This window comes from Peromyscus eremicus, chromosome 4, assembly GCF_949786415.1.
Source record: "Peromyscus eremicus chromosome 4, PerEre_H2_v1, whole genome shotgun sequence".
Lineage (NCBI taxonomy): Eukaryota > Metazoa > Chordata > Mammalia > Rodentia > Cricetidae > Peromyscus > Peromyscus eremicus.
The window spans coordinates 131,409,143-131,427,359 of record NC_081419.1 but is presented as its reverse complement, the minus strand read 5'-3'; the positions used below and the strand labels follow the sequence as shown (position 1 = coordinate 131,427,359).

Sequence of the window (18,217 nt, the reverse complement as noted above, 5' to 3'; positions counted from 1 at the left end):
GTAGTGGTGTGACTTCTTCAGTGCCTTTGTCACTTTTCTGCCTGGTTATTAGTCGTTAACTGAGGAGTGGAGATAGCTCCACCTATGCTTATGGATTTGTCTACTTTGTAGCTTTTTATTTTTCACACATTTGTCGGCTGTTGTTTTGTGTATGTAATTTGGAAGTATTTTTTTCTTAGTAGAGTTACTCCTTAACTATTATATGATGTTCCTCTCTGTGTCAGGTAACCTTGGTCTGAAGTCTGTATCTAGTACAGCTCCTATTGCTTTAATTAACATTTGCATGGTAATATAGTCTCTGTCCTTTGGCTCTCATCATACCTGATTGTTACATTAAGTGAATTTCTTGTGAACAGTCTTGTAATTAGTTCATGATTTTAAATCCATTCTGGCAGTCTCTACCTTTTAATTAGTATATTTAGGCCCTTTATATTTAGCATAATTATTGATATGGTAGAGCTCAAGCTTGCCTTTAGTTCTTTTTTATTTCTGTTATCTTTTTTCAGCCTTTCCACTGGTTGCTTGAATAAACTCTTAGAATTCCATTTGATTTACTTATGATGTTTTTATATCTATGTGTGTATCCTTTTCAATGGTTATTGTACCTTATAGGTTTGTAATTTGCCAGTTCTAGGTAGGAGGAAGGCCAAGCAGGAAGCAATAGAACTTCAGTGTGCCAAGAGTTTGATATCTATCTTCTTTTGCTCATTTATTGAGTGAAGGGACCAAAGGTAAAGCTGCAACTCTAAATGAGTACATCCTTTACTGGGAAGACAGACAAATATGCTGTTGTTTGAACTCAAGACAGCGATAAAGGGAGAAATCCACAGAGTCCATTTAATGAGCAAAGGAATTTATTTGGAGGTGAACTCACTACCATGGGAGATTTATCAAAGGGTTCTGGGAAAGCTGAGCTATGTCCCATGCTGATTTGCCTGGTCCAAGATCTAAGCATCCAATACCACAAGGAGGCAAAGAGAGCCACATATGTGCATCCCAGCTCTTAAGGGTCCCCAGCAGTCACACACCAGGGGCATGTACTTCAAGGTCATAGGTAGATGTAACAGTTACCTGTTACCTCACTAGGGGCGGTGCTTCAAGGTCATAGCTAGAACAGCTACCAGCTACACAGCCTTACTCAAAACACCTTGAATATGACTGTCAATGGGGTGTTGAATCTCTATCATTGCAGAACTCCTGTTTTTCAGGAGATCCTGCATAGACTACATGTTTCAGGGTTCCTACTCTTGGCTGACTTTGTGAACTCTTTTTTTTTTTTTTGGTTTTTCGAGACAGGGTTTCTCTGTGTAGCTTTGTGCCTTTCCTGGAACTTACTTGGTAGCCCAGGCTGGCCTCGAACTCACAGAGATCCGCCTGCCTCTGCCTTCTGAGTGCTGGGATTAAAGGCGTGTGCCACCACCGCCCGGCCAACTTTGTGAACTCTTAAAGCCATAGATTCCTAAGCATTCTGGTCCCCTCAGAATAGATTGCAATTCAGTAGATCTGGTGTGGAGCCCAGGAAGTTGAACTTAAACTGTAGCCCCTTAATTCTGATGAGCAGCCAGACTGGCAAGCCCTAGTATAGTACAAAGAATATACTAGCCTTTGGAGTCAGTCTTTAGACAAATCCTGCTCCCTGCGTGGGCCTCACTTCATCTTTTTGAGGCTTGGGCTCCTTAGTTTGTGGATGAGGAATTTATGGACATAAAGGATCTACCATGGCCAGGTACAAAGGTGTACGCCTTTAATCCCAGCACTGGAGAGCCAGAGGCAAGTGGATTTCTGTGAGTTTGAAGCCAGCCTGGTCTACGTAGTAAGTTCTAGGCCAGCCATGACTACATAGTGAGACCCTGTCTCAAACAAACAAGCAAACAAACCTAGCATGGGGGCTAGGGAAATGGCTAAGTAGATAAGATGCCTGCTACAGAAGCATAGGGACCTGGGTTCCAATCCCCATCACCCACGTGAAAACCCAGGAACAGTGGTGTGTACCTATGGTCCTAGCACTGGGAGTGTTTTGTTTTCTTTCACAGCACTTAGCACCACCTGTCAAACCAGATTACCTTCCTACCTTGGATTGTGGCCATCAGCAGCATAAAATAACCACTTGGTGCCGAGAATAAGAAACAAGCTAGGCAAAAATCAAACTTTCTAAAGCCTGAATTTGAGTGAGGGTGGGGAGAGACTAAGGGGTTCCTCAGACTCATTGGCCATCCAGTGTAGCAGAGTTGATGAGCTTCAGATACAGCGAGAGGCCCTGTTTCAAAAAATAAAAGTGAATGCAGTTAAGGAAAGACATCTGATGTTGATCTCTGGCCTCCATCCACATAAACATGTACACATCCACACCACAAGTCCAACCAACACACAAATGCCTAGTACAGTGCCTAGCATAGGGTGGTTTTTGGTTGTTGGGTTTTTTTTTTAAGATTATTTCTTTTTATTTTATTCATATGAGTGTTTGCCTGTGTGTATGTCTGTGTACCATATGCATGTCTGGTGCCTGTGAAGGTCAGAAGAAGGCATCAGATCCCCTGGAACTAAAGTCCCACATGTTGTGAGCCACCACCATGTAGCATCTCAACACCCAGATCCTCTGCAAGAGCAGCAAGCACTCTTGAACAATGAGGACTTAATCCAGCCCCCATATGGTGACAATCTTAAAACACACACACACACACACACACACACACACACACACACACACTACTAATTTTCTTCTTCTTCAGGAATTGTATTGGAACTTCTTATGTTTGAACTCCCATCTCTTGGTCCAAACCTAGTCTTCCTTTCCAACAGCAATTATTAGAGATTGAAGTGTTGCAGACCATATTACCCATCAAACTTTAATTTTTTTTAAGTAGGCTAAAACTTACGGAAACCACATAGCCAGGACTGGGAGAATCAGGGCTGAAACCCACATCAGAAAAGCCCTGTTTGGGCTTAAAGTCTAAAAGTGGTCTAAGGTACAGACACAATCTAAAACTGGCTGCCTCAAAAAAACAGGTACAGCAAGGTCATCTGGGGTTAATAAGATCAACTGCCTAGAGGGATAACTCCTCCCAAGAGAAGAATATGATGATTCTTATCCAGAATCTAGTTCACATACAGCTTCATCAGAGATCCACCAATGAGAGAACCAGACCTTGGGTTACAGCCATTGACAGCATTAAATACTTAGTTCCAGGAGTGAGAAACAAGCTAGGCCAAGATCACAATTCTTAGAACCTACATTTGAGTGAGTGGAGACGATCCTGGGTATGATCCAAAACTATAGTAAACAAGTAGGCAGGTAGTCTGTTTTGACAGGTGGTGCTAAGTGCTGTGAAGGAAAATTAAAGACAGAGAAAGGAGGTTGTGAGGACCAAGGTGAGGAGGAGTAAGGATGAGTTGCAGTTTCAGATGGGGTAATGAGAAGCCCTCACTCAGAAGTCACATCTAGCAGAGGCCTGGAAGAGGCCAAGAGGGAGCAAGCTGTAACATATTCAAGGACAGTCAGTGGAAAGCCTAAGCATATGATCTCATCAGTGTCACCACAGAGTGAAGCCTGGCATACACCACTGTGGCCTCTTGTTAGGTGTTCGTCTCTGCTTCCATCAGGTCTGTTCTCATGACAGGATTTTTAGGTATGGTCCTCCTTCCTCAATAGAAATCCCTCTGTGAGCACTTCTCTGTTGGCATCCAGTTTCTGAGCTCCTTTTGCCTGCTTTCCTCTCTCTTTTCATTGTTTGCTTGTATAATACAGTAAGTGCTTGCCTTGTGATCTGCCCTCTTCCCCTTCCTGTGTTAGTAAAGAAGCCGGGCATGGTGGTGCACGCCTTTAACCAGCACTTGGGAGGCAGAGGCAGGTAGATCTCTGTGAGTTCGAGGACAGTCTGGTCCACATAATAAGTTCCGGGACAGCAAGGGCTATGTAGAGAGACCCTGTCTCCAAACAAACAAGCACGCAAGCAAGCAAACAAGATAACAGGGCATCCTATACAGAGTGCGCCTTTGGATTCACCCACTGTTGGTATGGCACATCTCTGAGATGAGGCAGAAAAGCTTGGAGAGGCAGGACATGATTCACGCTCTCCAGCTGCAAATCTTCTTCTGCCACCTCTACAGTGGTCCTTCTAAGACCACACAGGACACATTAGAAAAGCTTTAGATGGCCTCTAGCAGTCATGGCTGTCCACTCCTGCTTACGTTTATTAGCTACTATCTGAATCCTAATTGTTCACTTGTTCTGCTTGCCTTATCCATCTCAGCGTCACTTTTTGGGCTCCTGTTATGTAAACTGTAGCAGCAGCCCTACATTAAATAATCAGGGCTGTGGTTTAAAGGAGTAGAAGCCAGGACTCTACAGCTCTAAGTCTCTAAACAATTCCTTCTGTAATTGACATATTGTCACACAAGCACAATTTCATGGCCACCCCATAAAGCTATGATTGCCTTTTATAGTCATATCAAAGTAGCAATGTGTTATACTATCTTCCTTACAAAAACCTGCTTTATATTTCTGATCCTTAGCCCATTCTTTAGATGTCTAGCTGTGATAAACTTTAATCTGGATGGTATTCCATTGAGAGATGATAACACCGTTTATTCATAGGTAGACATTTGGGTAGCTTCCATGCCAGGATGACAGTGGGTGGTATATTCCTGAACACATTATATGTGCATTTCTGCTGGGTGTATATCAGTGTGGAATATCTAGATCATGGAGCACACCTGCTCTCCTGGAGAATTAGCTACAGCCAAAGAGTTTTCCTGAGTAATTGTGTTGCTTCCTATCTTTGCCAGCATCTAGTATTTTCCTTTCCTGATGGATGTGCAGTGATGATGGTAGTTGTGGTTATTTAAGACAGTCTCACTTTGTAGTTCTGGCTGGCCTGGAATTTGCTTTGTAGACCAGGTTAGCCTCAAACTCATGGAGATTCTCTTCCCTCTGTTTCCTGAGTACTGGGATTAAAGGTGTACACTACCTCAAGCAGTTTTTATTGTTATTCATTTTATGGTATGTGTAATGAGAGTTTCAGCTGCATGTTGCTAGAACTGGAGTTACAGGTGGTTGGGAACCACCATTTGGTACTAGGACTTGAACCCAGGTCCTTTGCAAAAGCTGCACTATCTCCCCAACCTCCCAGCTTTTAATAGTATCTCTTGATAAATATTTCTTACTTGTAATGGTCAACATATCAGGGTGTTTTGCTTTGTTTTTCTTTTATGTATCCTGTTTTTATATTCTGGTGTTTGGGGAAATCACCTTGTTCTGTTTTGTTATATGACAGTCTTAGTGCTGTAGCCCAGGCTAGCCTTAAACTCACTATTGAGCTCATACTGGCATTGAGCTTGGTTCAGTCTTCCTGCCTCAGCCTCCCAAGTACTGGGATTATAAATGTGAGCCACTGTGTTAGGCTTTTAGGTATTGTTTAAGAAATTTTTGCTAGTTGGGTGTTATGCCTATAATCCCAGCACTCTGGAAGCTGAGACAGGAAGACTAAAGCCAGTGAGGCTACATAGTAAGTAAGAAAGAGTTGGAGTCCCCATTGTTTACCCACTGCAAAGTCACAGAAGTGTTGGTCTTTGGAGAGTTTTCCTTGTTTTACATTCTACATTTAAATTAGTATGAGAGGGAGGAAGCCCCTCATGTATTGTTCTGACTTCCGTGGTTCAAAAATATGTCTTAGTTTCATTTGTGTTGCCAATAAAATACCCTGACAAAAAGCAATTTAGGGAAAAAAGAGTTTATTCCAGCTCACAATTCCACATTATAGTCCATCACTGCAGAGAAGTCACAGAGGCAGGAACTTGAAGCAGCTAGTCATAAACATCTACAGTCAAAAAAGAACAGATAGAAATTAAATGAATGTATGCATACTTAGTGCTCAGCCAGCTCTCTACTCTTAACAAGTTCAGGGCCCAGCTAGACTGTGGTGGTACATGCCTTTAATCCTAGCACTCAGAGGCAGGTGGATCTCTGTGAGTTCAAGGCCAGCCTGATCTACAGAGCAAGTTCCAGGACAACCAGGACTAGGACTGTTAATATAGGGAAACCTTGTCTTAGAAAAACAAAAAATAAATAAATAAATAAAAAAGTCCAGAGCCCAAAACCAGGGAATGATGCTACCCACTCGTAGGCTGTGTTTTCCCACATTGCTTAAGACAATCAAGACTGTCCCCCACAGACATTCCTACACTACAGGCCAACTTGATCTAAACATCTCTCGTTGAGACTTTACCCAGGTGGTTCTAGGTAGTGTTAAGTTGGTGATCACAAATATGATCTTGACAAGAGAACACATTCATAGACTTAGTCACTTATTATAGACTACATTCTTATTTTTATTATTACTGTTATTAATCTGATTTTGAGGGTTTTTTTTCCTACTTTACTAATTAAACCTGCTGAGAGTAAACACTTGTAGGAAAAAGCAGAGTATGTATAGAGTTTGGTAAAAGTTCCGTCTTAGGAACCTATTGGGGTCTTACAACACATTCCCCACAGTTAGTGGAAATGACTATACTTTTTTTCATATGTAGAGCCAAGTGATGTAGCATCTTTAATGAAAAGGCCATTGTTGAGCCAGGCATGGTGATGCCTCAGCACTCTTAAGTACTAGGGAGACAGAGGCAGGCAGATCTCTGAGTTTGAGGCCAGCCTGGTCTACAAAGCAAGTTCCAGGACAGCCAGGGCTACACACAAACCTTGCTTCAAAGAAAAGAAAAAGGGGGGAAAAAAAAAAGACAAAAGATCATTCTTCCACTGCATTTCACTATCACCTTTGTATGTACAGCTAAATTCGGGCAGTGTTCTACCTAAGATACAAGATACTAATTCTGAACTTTATTTCCGAGAGAGAGAGAGAGAGAGAGAGAGAGAGAGAGAGAGAGAGAGAGAGAGAGAGAGAGTGTTTCTTTATGCCATTATGCAGCGATTGTACCATTCCAGATACATTTATCTTGAATCAGATAAGGTGAGTTCTCCAGTTTCATTCTTCAAGATTGTCTTTGATAGTCTAGGTCTTTTGCATTCCTGTAGCCATTTTAGAAGCATGTTCCTTTCTTGTTTGTTTGTGTGTATTTGTTTACTTGCTTTAAGGCAGAGTCTCACTGTGTAATCCAAGCTAGCCTCAAACTCAAAATACTGTTGCCTCAGCCTCCTTAGTACACAGATTCAGGCATGCACCACCATGACTGACATTACTTTCTAGAAAAGTTCTGTTGGGGGGGCTAGAGAGATGACTCAGAGGTTAAGAGCACTGGCTGCTCTTCCAGAGGTCCTGAGTTCAGTTCCCAGCAACCACATGGTGGCTCATACCATCTGTAATGAGATCTGGTGCCCTCTTCTGGCCTGAAGGGATACACGCAAGCAGAACACTGTATACATAATAAATAAATAAATCTTTAAAAAAAGAAAAAGAAAGAGAAGTTCTGTTGGGTTTTTGATTGGAATCATGTGGACTTTCCCAGTGGTTCTCATCCAAGCGTGATTTTTTTGGCCTCCACAGGACAGTTGGCAATAGCTAGAGACATTTTTGGTTGTCATAGCAGTGAGAATGCTAATGGCATCTAAAATCAAAAGGCCAAGAAAACTGCTGGATACCCAGCAATGCTCAGGGCAGCCCTCCATCAACGAATTATCAACTAGCTAAAACGTTGGTAGCACTGCTGAAAGAAACTCTGAATTAGTGTGCACTACTTCTCTTGGCCTTGTCTGCCATCTTACTGTTTGTTTTCTAAGTGGTTCATTGGTCGGTTTTTTGTTTTGTTTTCTTTTCATTTTTGGTGGTGGCACACGCCTTTAATCCCAGCACTCGGGAGGCAGAGGCAGGTGGATCTCTGTGAGTTCGAGGCCAGCCTGGTCTACAGAGTGAGTTCCAGGAAAGGCACAAAGCTACACAGAGAAACCCTGTCTCGAAAAACCAAAAAAAAAAAAAAAAAAGAATACATCATCTGGGGATTTAGCTCAGTGGTAGAGCACTTGCCTAGCAAGTGCAAGGCCCTGGGTTTGGTCCTCAGCTCCGGAAAAATAAAAAAAAAAATTTAAAAAAAGAATACATCATTCCAGCCAGGCAACGGTGGCACAAGACTTTAATTCCAGCACTTAGAAGGCAGAGCCAGGCGGATCTCTGAGTTCGAGGCCAGCCTGGTCTACAGAGCAAGTTCCAGGACAGACTCCAAACAAAGCTACACAGAGAAACCCTGTCGCCCCCCTTCCCCCCAAAATAATACATCATCCAGACTTTAACATGCATTTGACATCTTGATACAGTTCATCTGATACAAATGATCTACCACTTCCTGGCTCTTGTAGATTCCCCAAACACTTAACTTCACCCCTGTTTTATTTTTATAGCCACATAAACTATTAAAGACTTGATGCTGACTGACGTGAACACTTAACATTGTTTGTGCTAGCCGGCTCCATTCTACCTCTTCATTCTACCTCCTTTTCCATGCTTCTTCTTAGGTTAATTTTCTTACTCTACTTTTTCCTTTAGTGCATTCCTGACAGCAATAAATTCCCTCAATTTTTGCTCTAAAACTCAGGGCCTTGAGCCTGCCTAGCATGCACTATGCCACTGAGCTAAACCCCAAACCATACCTTCATTTTTAAAAACATTTTTTATGCATGAAATTCAAGGTTGGTAGTTGTCTTCTGGCCCATTAAAGAGGTCACTTTAGTTTTTGTCATGCTGTTGAGAAACCACCTGTCAATCTTATTCTACTGCTTTTAAGATTTTCCTTGTTGGCTAGGCATAGTGGTACACACCTGTGACCCCAGCACTAGGAGGAAGAAGCAGGAGGATCACAAGTTTGAGGCCAGACTAATCTCTTACAGGGAGACTGTCTCTTGTCCCCACCCCACTACAAGAAAAAATTTCTCTTTATTTGCCTTTGTTTTTAGCAGAATGGCTGTAATAGGTTTGTGTATGCCTCTCTTACCTTGGTCAACTTGGGATTTGCTGAGTTTCTTGAGTCTGTGGTTGATTTCTTTGTTTTGTATAATTCAGTCTTGCTTTGTTTTATGCCCTTTCTTCTGGGACTTATTCACACATGAGACCTTTCAGTATATCCCAGGTGCCTTTATCACATTGCTTACCATTCTTTTTTCTCTCTTGGCTTGAGCTGGGGCAGTTTTTATTGATTTATCTTCCATATCATTAATCTTGTCTTCTGCTAAATCCATTTGCAGCTAAACCTTACAATGTGTTCTTAATGATAGGTACTGTATTTCTTAGCTCTATGTGTCCATTTGTGGGGAGGGGGGTGCTTTTACTCAGAAAAGAAAGATTTTCAAATTTTAAGTTAAAGTTTTAGTTATATTTGTAAGGTCTTACTGTGTGGCCCAGGCTAGACTTGAACTCATAATTTTCCTACCTCATCATCGCAAGTACTAGGATTGCAGTCCTATAAGGATATACCAGCAGAAAATTATTTCAGGTAAAAGCAATATTATTTTAGTTGGCTATAGTAACACATTTTAATCCCAGCACTTGGGAGGCAGAGGCAAGTAGATCTCTGTGAGTTTGAGGCCAACTTGGTCTACATAGTGAGTTCTAAGACAGCCAGAGCTACATAGTGAGACCCTTTCTCAAAACAAACAAACAAATAATATTTGTATTTTGAGGACATTTTATATAAAAATAAAATGGAGTCAAGATGTGTACCGTCATCAAAAAGTTCTTGATTAGGTTTGTTTATAAGTCTACCTAAAATAAAGTCTAATCCTGGGATTCAGTAACTGCAATCAACTTTTAAGTATAATTAAATGAGTTCAGTTTAGCTTCTGTTAAACAAAATGGCTTGAATTCATAGAATTTTTTAAAAAGATTTATTTATTTATTATATATACAGTATTCTGCCTACATGTATGCCTGCAGGCCAGAAGAGGGCACCAGATCTTATTACATATGGTTGTGAGCCATCATGTGGTTGCTGGGAATTGAACTTGGGACCTCTGGAAGAGCAGCCAGTGCTCTTAACCACTGAGCCATCTCTCCAGCCCCCCCCCCAAAACTTTCTTAATTCTAACTTTAGCTTTAATATCTTCAAATCACTTATTTAAAAAGAAGACAGCAATAAGTAAATAATACCTTAAGATAAACAGAGGAGCTACCTCAAGAAAAATAGGTCCAGCAAGATGGCTTAGCAGGAAAAGGTGCTTGCCATGAGAGGTAGAAGGAAGGAACGAGCTCTTTCTGATTGTCCTCTGACCTACACACACATTCTCTCTCTCTCTCTCTCTCTCTCTCTCTCTCTCTCTCTCTCTCTCTCCCCCCTCCCTCCCTCCCTCCCTCCCTCCCTCCCTCCCTCCTTCCTTCTCTGTACCTATCTTATCTTTTTTAATTAAAAAAGGGGGAAAAAGAGTGTTCCTTGACTATGTTAATCTTTTTTTTACTTCCCCAAGACAGGGTTTCTCTGAATAGCCCTGGCTGTCCTGGAACTCAAGATGTAGACCAGGCTAGCCTGTCTCTTTGCCTCCCAAGTGCTGAAAAATAAGGTACACATGTGCCACCACTGCCTGGCTAATCTTGTTTTTTAAAGACCTTGGCTATTAGGTTGCCTATGGGTCTGGTTGTATTGTCTTTCCTGTGGAGTTTCAGTTATATGGTCTTGTTTCTTCACATGTTCAGAAGCATCTTATTGTATGTGAGAGTATATAAAATGACTATTAGTGACTCATGATACTATCTTCTCAGAGGTCTCTACTTTTCTGTTAGGCTCATCACAAACAGGAACCAAGACTGAATTAAAGAGGGACTGAGCTGAGTCACCAACCAAGTGTTTAAAGTTTGAGAGCAAACCTCCAGTTTTGTTACTCTAGCTTTAAGGAACACTAAAATATCTCTTGGTTTCTGTCTCAGCAGAAGCCTTCTTTTCAAAATCTTGTATTTTGAAATTTCTCAAAACTAGGTTCGTCTTTCCAGCCCCATGAGGCATTGTGTAGTCAGAAGTTTTCCTGTGCTCACCTGGCACCAAGGTCTCACAGCCACTTATAAAATTTCTGTGTCCCACCTGGTCCTGCACCGCTCTGACCCAAGTAAACACAAAGAGGCTTATATTATTTTTAAACTATGGCCATGGCAGGCTTTTCGCTAGCTAGCTCTTACATCTTAAATTAACCCATTTCTATAAATCTATACTTTGCCACATGGCTTATAGCTTACCAGTACCTTTACATCTTGCTTCTCCTGGCAGTGGCTAGCAGCATTTGTCTGCTTTGCCTCTCCTTTCTCTTCCTGTCTATCTGTTTGGATTTCCTGCCTGCCTCTAAGATGCCTTGCCATAGGCCAAATGGCTTTATTTATCAACCAATAAGAGCAACATATATTCACAGCATACAGAAAGACATTTCCCCATCAGCATTGTGTTCTCTCTTTCACCACTGACAGCTCTGCCCTGTGCAGACCCCCAAGGTGTACCAAGTTGGGGTGGGGAACTGTAGATCCACTTACCCTGAGCATCTCCCTTCCCTGCACTGTTAGGCTACTTGTCTTCATTGTTCCCTTGGGGGTTGGGTACTGTAAGAAATGATTTTGGGGTATATGTCATGACTCTTCTCCGTAATCCAAACACTTGAGAGGCTGAGGCAGAAGGTTTGCCGTGAGTGTGTCTTGGGCTATTGTTCACACACATACACACATACAGTAATTTTTGACTTTTCAGCCATCAATAAGAGTGTTAGTCTGCCATACCCTACTCTACCTTGCTTTAGAGCAAGATTTATAAGGATCTGTGGAAATGGTGAATGTCTGCCAGAGGCTTTTTTTACTTCTAGGTACAGAGTTGCCTCTGCCCTTCCAGAGGCCTGGTCTAAAGTAGTTAGATACACATGTTCAAATGTAGTTTTTTGGTACTGTAGTTGAAGGATGTGCTGGAGGTGTAGGAAAGGGGAGAGAAATATGAAGTAGTACATCTGTTTAGAAAGTGGCAAGTTTTCATTTTTGGCTTTTGAGACAGGATTTCTCTGTAGACCTGGCCGTCCTGGAATTCACTCTGTAGACCAAGCTGGCCTCAAACTCACAAACTCTTCTTCTGCCTCCCAAATGTTGGGATTAAAGATGTGCACTACCACCTCCCAGCTGGAAAGGAGCAAGTTTTATAATTGTGTATGGTTACAACATTGAGCAATGAGGTTGATACAGTGAGCAGATGCCTAGGAAGGACTCTGCAAGACTTAGTAGAAGCTTAGGTGGCTGTGGATAACAGTGAGAGAACTTTAAACAATGAGAAGAGGGGTGAGATTTTGTTTTTGAAAGACTGCTTTAGTGTCAGTTTGAAATGTGAATTCAAGAAGGGCCAGCACAGAGGACAAGAGGTGGGGGGCTGTTATAACTGGCACAATGTGAAGTTTGTGAGCATCTTCCTTGGTTTAGGGAGGCATTGATAGAGTGGAGTGGTGAAATTGAAGGAATGGTAGGATTAAGAGGAAAATGAAAGAAAGCAGAGATCTCAAGGCTTCTAGCCTGAGTGAGGGTCATAAAGAACAAAGGAAAGCCATTCTGGACATGCCATGTCCTCTGTTTCATTAGGCCTGTGTCCATACACAATCTGAGCTTTGGAGCTGCTACCCTGAGGGACTCCCAGCTCCCTAGTTATTTTCATGAAATTCCTAAGGTGAATAAGAGAGATGCAGAAGTCCCAGGCAGTTGCCCTCACCTCAGCCTTTTCTGAGTTTTATGTGTTATATACTAGTCATCAACTTAAGCGTTCTATTTGAAGAAAGTTTTCCACGCTAAAAGAAAAAGAAATGCCTTTTTTTTTTTTTCTTTTACTGCTCTTCCTGTCTTAGGTCTCTATTGTGTTTTTTGTTTGTTTGTTTTTATATGTGCATATGTTTTGTGATTGTGTGTACATGGTAGAGTATAGATGGGTATAGGGTATACATGTAAACATGTTGTATACATGTAGGTTGTGTATATATGCTCATGCGTGTGTATGGAGGCAGAGGTTGTAGCCTTGGGTATTGTTCCTCAGGAACCATCTACCTTGTTTTGTTACTTTCAACAGAAGCTCTCACTAGGACTTGGAGCTCACCCATTAGGCTAGACTGACTAGTCAGCCAGTCCCAGGAATCCTGTCTCTACTACCCCAAGTGTATGCCACCTGGCTTTTTTCATGTGGGTTCTCAGAGAAGATTGAATCGAGGTCATTGTGGTTGTACAGCAAGCACCTTACCAACAGAGCCCCTTGCTCAGGTTTAAGCTAGCTCTGCTTGACCTTTCAGGCCATTCACTGGTCTCAGCAATTAGCCATCATCCACTCATTATTACATCATCAAGTGGACTTTTGGGGCATGGAAAATCACGTTTTTAATGCTGAGAAATATCTTTCATTGTGTACTTGAACTTTTTTGATTCAGATTCTCATCTGCCTCTAGTAGTACTTCTGCTGCAGGTAAGATTCACCACCTCCAGGAGTCTGAAATGCATTTCCTGCCTCCGACTGTGGGGTCCCGGTTAGCTTTCTTCCCTATTCATTAATCCAGCAACCATTACCTCAGGCAGGAGATGCCACAGATAGTCAGTGTGTGAGCCAGTACCCAGGGGGTACCATTCGTCCTCAGTCAAGCTTATGCCATTCACACTTGGCATTTTCCTAACCTAGATGAGGAGGCTTAAAATCCTTTCCTTGGCCTCATGAGGGCCATAGATGCCAGCAATACCCTTCCTCACAGGGTCTGTGGAGCTCCGGAGGCCAAACTCTCTCTAGGGTATCTTTTTGTGCACTGGAGCCCTCTTTTAGTTCGTAGGCACAATCCAACACAACTCTCTGGAATGACCAGGTCTTGGTCCATACACATACCAGGCTTCTCTGGCCTACCATCCCTGTGGTCACTGGATTTAGGAATTCTCGCTCAGTGAGATAGAGATGGACAGCTGAGGAGGAAAAGTGCAAGCCCACCAGACTGGATGATCACTAATCCAGCCATGGGTGAGCACTCCATCCAATGCCAGCATTTTACAATGTTACACATTTATATCTCCAGCTTTGACTCAATCCTTAGTACCCTTGGGCCACAGTTTTTGTCTTCCCAGCATACTCTGTTTTCCTAAAGGGAATGTTTGAGACTTTATTTCTCTCCTCAAGCTCTGTGTTTATCTTTTTTTGTTCACTGTCAGTCTCTGAGTTTGAATTTCTCCTCACAGAAGAGAAAGGCTTTCAGGCATTAAGCTGCTCAGCCTCTTCGTTCCCTCTAAACCTGTCTCCTTTGTTTTCCTGCCTGCCATCCAGCTTTCTGTGCTGCTGAAATCTCTTCCCCCATGATGTCTATGGCAGTATACACTCCTGGTTTTCCATCTCTGGGCATAACCTTCTGCCTTTTGTGTTTCTGTCAGTCTCGCCCAGCTCTGATCCTTCCTCCATATTACCATCCACATAAAGATCATAGCTTCCCAACCCCCCGACCCCACCCACACACACACTTAAAACCTCTGAGTGACAAGAACAGGCAAAAGGAATCCTGAGAGAGAAGTCAGAATTATAGGGGAAGAAGAATCAATTGTAAAGGACATGAGAGAGCCTTCTCGGGTACTAGAAACGTTTTCTGTCTTGCTTTGGGTAGTGCTTATGCAGGTCTGTACCTATGTGAAAACTCACTGGCCTGTACAGCAAGACTGTGTTTTCCTCTGTATGTCCCTCTTCTTTCAGCAGCTCAGTCAGGAGTTAGAACCCGAACTCTGGCCTAGCCCAGAACCTTATGCATTTGCCCCTAGGTAATGGTTCAGGCATGCTATTGTGAAACTCAGTTCTAGCTTTCCTAGGGATGTGACTCCTCCCTGCTCACTTAGAACCTAAGCTTAGGTCTATCCTAAAACCTAGAGACTGTGGTGTATGCTTACGTCCCTCACTAAACTGAGGAAACGCCAAGAACAGGAGCCAGTTCTTTGCAGTTTCCTTGCTCCTCGTAGGGCCCCATAATGTTGGACGGATGGACGGACAGACGGACGGACGGGTGGGTGGGTGGATGGGTGGATGGATGGATGGACAGACGGATGGATGGACCTTCACTTTGTATTTGCTTTGAGCTTGACCCTCTTTACTGAGAAGCTTCCCTCTTCCAGCCTGCAGGATGTCTCCTCGGTGAGGGGAAGGCAGTTGTACAATGGCTGTGTTTGACACTCCTGAGGAGGCCTTTGGTGTCTTACGTCCAGTCTGTGTTCAGCTCACAAAGGCCCAGACGGTGGAGAATGTGGAACATCTGCAGACACAGTTACAGGCCGTGAGTGATGCTGCCCTTCAGGAACTACAGCAGTACGTCCTCTTTCCTTTGCGATTTGCCCTGAAGACCCCAGGGCCCAAAAGAGAGCGCCTGATCCAGAGTGTGGTGGAGTGCCTCACCTTTGTCCTCTCTTCAACATGTGTGAGAGAGCAAGAGCTTCTCCAGGAACTCTTCTCAGAACTTTCAGCCTGTCTGTACTCTCCCAACTCCCAAAAACCTGCAGCTGTGTCAGAGGAGTTGAAATTGGCTGTGATCCAGGGACTTAGCACCTTAATGCACTCAGCTTACAGGGACATCATTCTGACTTTTTATGAGCCCTCCATTCTGCCTCGTTTAGGATTTGCTGTGTCTTTACTGTTGGGCTTGGCAGAGCAGGAGAAGTCAAAACAGATTAAAATTGCTGCCTTACAGTGTCTACAGGTTCTCCTCCTTCAGTGCGATTGTCAGGACCATCCGCAGCCTGTGGGTGAATTGGAGCAGCAGCAGCAGCTGGGGGACTTGTTGGCCTCTTTCTTACCTGGAATCTCAACTGCACTGACCAGAGTCATCACAGGAGACTTTAAACAAGGTCACAGCATTGTTGTGTCTTCCCTGAAGGTCTTTTACAAGACAGTGGGCTTCATCATGGCTGATGAACAGCTCACAAGGATCCCAAAGGCCCGAGCAAAGCCTGCAGTTGAGCACAGAGTGGCAGCCCTGATGATTCACAGGGAAGCAGACTGGGTCAAAAGCACTGGTGACAAGTTGGCAATCCTTATTAAAAAGATAATCGAGTGTGTCTCTGTTCACCCACACTGGAAGGTGAGGCTGGAACTGGTAGAGCTTGTGGAGGTCCTGCTTCTGAAGTGCAGTCAGTCCCTGGTGGAATGTACAGGACCCCTCTTGAAGGTGTTAGTCGGCCTAGTAAACGACGAAAGTCCTGAAGTCCAGGCGCAGTGCAATACGGTGCTAAGGCGTTTTGCAGATGAGAAAGTAGTGGTGGGCAGCAGAGCCTTGGCTGACATCTTGTCAGAAAGCCTGCATGCACTTGCCACATCTCTTCCCCGCCTAATGAACACACAAGACGACCAGGGCAAGTTCTCTACTCTTTCCTTGTTATTGGGCTATCTAAAACTTTTGGGCCCCAAAGTGCATGTGATTCTCAATTCTGTGGCCCATGTGCAGCGCCTTTCCAGAGCACTTGTCCAAGTACTGGAGCTAGAGGTGACTGATGTCAAGATGGTAGAGGAGCGGCGCTGGAACTCTGACACCCTGAGTGCTTCTCCAGAGGCCTCCAATGCACGACCGTGGAACAGAGTCCAGAGGAGATATTTCCGCTGCTTCACTGACGAGAGGGTCTTCCTGCTTCTGCGGCAGATCTGTCAGCTCCTTGGTTACTATGGGGACCTGTATTTGCTTGTGGATCACTTTATGGAACTGTACCATGCGTCTGTAGTTTACCGAAAGCAAGCTGCCATGATCCTTAATGAACTGGTTGTAGGGGCTGCTGGTCTGGATATAGAAGATATTCATAACAAATGTACAAGCATAGGCCCAGAGGAACTGAGAGAGATTGTGAAATCTATACTGGAGGATTACACAAGCCAAGAAAACTGGTACTTGATTACCTGTATTGAAGCTGAGGAGGGGGAGGAGATGACAGTGAAACAGCATGGCCTCCAGGCCATCACATCTGGTGCACACACCTGCCACGGTGTATCTTTTCCAGCCTTGGCAAAGCCGAGCCCCACTATCTGCTCCTTGAACAGTAACATCTGGCAGATATGCATTCAGTTGGAAGGGGTTGGCCAGTTTGCTTATGCATTAGGAAAAGACTTTCGCTTGCTTTTGATGTCAGCTCTCTATCCAGTATTGGAGAAGGCTGGAGACCAAACCTTGCTCATTAGTCAAGTGGCTACTAGCACCATGGTAGACATTTGCCATGCTTGTGGCTATGACTCTGTTCAGCACCTCATCAGTCAAAATTCAGACTATTTGGTGAATGGCATCTCTTTAAATCTGCGTCACCTCGCTCTGCACCCACATACCCCCAAAGTCTTGGAAGTCATGCTTCGGAACTCAGATGCTAGCCTACTTCCTTTGGTAGCAGATGTGGTTCAAGATGTCTTGGCCACGCTGGACCAATTTTATGATAAGAGAGCTGCTTCCTTTGTCAGCGTTCTGCATGCTCTGCTGGCAGCATTAGGTATATTGAAAGCCCTTTTTGATGCTAGTTGAGGAGATAGGAGCCAGGATCCTGGTCTGCCTAGTCTCATTTTATTCCGTGTTCAAGAATGTGCTGTGGAGGACATTGGAAAGGTTGTCTCTCCAACCCCATGGGATTGTCAGGCTCCAGTGTTTATTGTTTATACTTTGAATATCTCTGCAATTTATTGAGCCTTGCTCTATGGCAGGGATATAAACCACACAGACTAGGTAGAAACAGCATTTTTTATTTTACAAATAAGAAAAACCAAGGCTCAGTGATATCCTGCTCAGCCAGGGTCACACTATTAATAAGGGATAAAGTTGGATTTGTGGCTAGTTTATTCTTCCCAATATAATATGCTGCTACCAATGCTTCTTAGAGCTGGCAGTATCTGTGCTGGGAGAGAGCAGGAGCAGCGGAAGTGCTCAGCCACAGAGAGCTGGAGCAACAGGAAGTGCTCAGCCACGGAGAGCTGGAGTGGAGGAAGTGCTCAGCCACAGAGAGCTGGAGCAACAGGAAGTGCTCAGCCACAGGGAGCTGGAGCGGAGGAAGTGCCCAGCCACAGGGAGCTGGAGCGGAGGAAGTACCCAGCCACAGGGAGCTGGAGCGGAGGAAGTACCCAGGCACAGGGAGCTGGAGCGGAGGAAGTACCCAGCCACAGGGAGCTGGAGCGGAGGAAGTGCTCAGCCACAGAGAGCTGGAGCAGAGGAAGTGCTCAGCCACAGAGAGCTGGAACAGTAGATAGAACCTTTCTTTTCTTTCTTTGATTGAGGTTGGCTCTGGGAATTGAACTCAGGGCCTACATATGCTAAGGTATT

At 43.8% G+C, this 18,217-nt stretch overlaps 1 protein-coding gene across 1 annotated transcript in view; it reads left to right on the top strand.

Moving 5' to 3' along the window:
- Tti1 (TELO2 interacting protein 1) overlaps positions 1-18,217 on the top strand; it is a 51,895-nt gene that overhangs the window by 7,668 nt on the left and 26,010 nt on the right. Inside the window, exon 2 of the mRNA XM_059261817.1 lies at positions 15,054-17,396. Within this exon, the coding sequence (XP_059117800.1) occupies positions 15,095-17,396 (2,302 nt within the window). The 5' untranslated portion in view covers positions 15,054-15,094. The remainder of the gene's footprint in view (positions 1-15,053; positions 17,397-18,217) is intronic.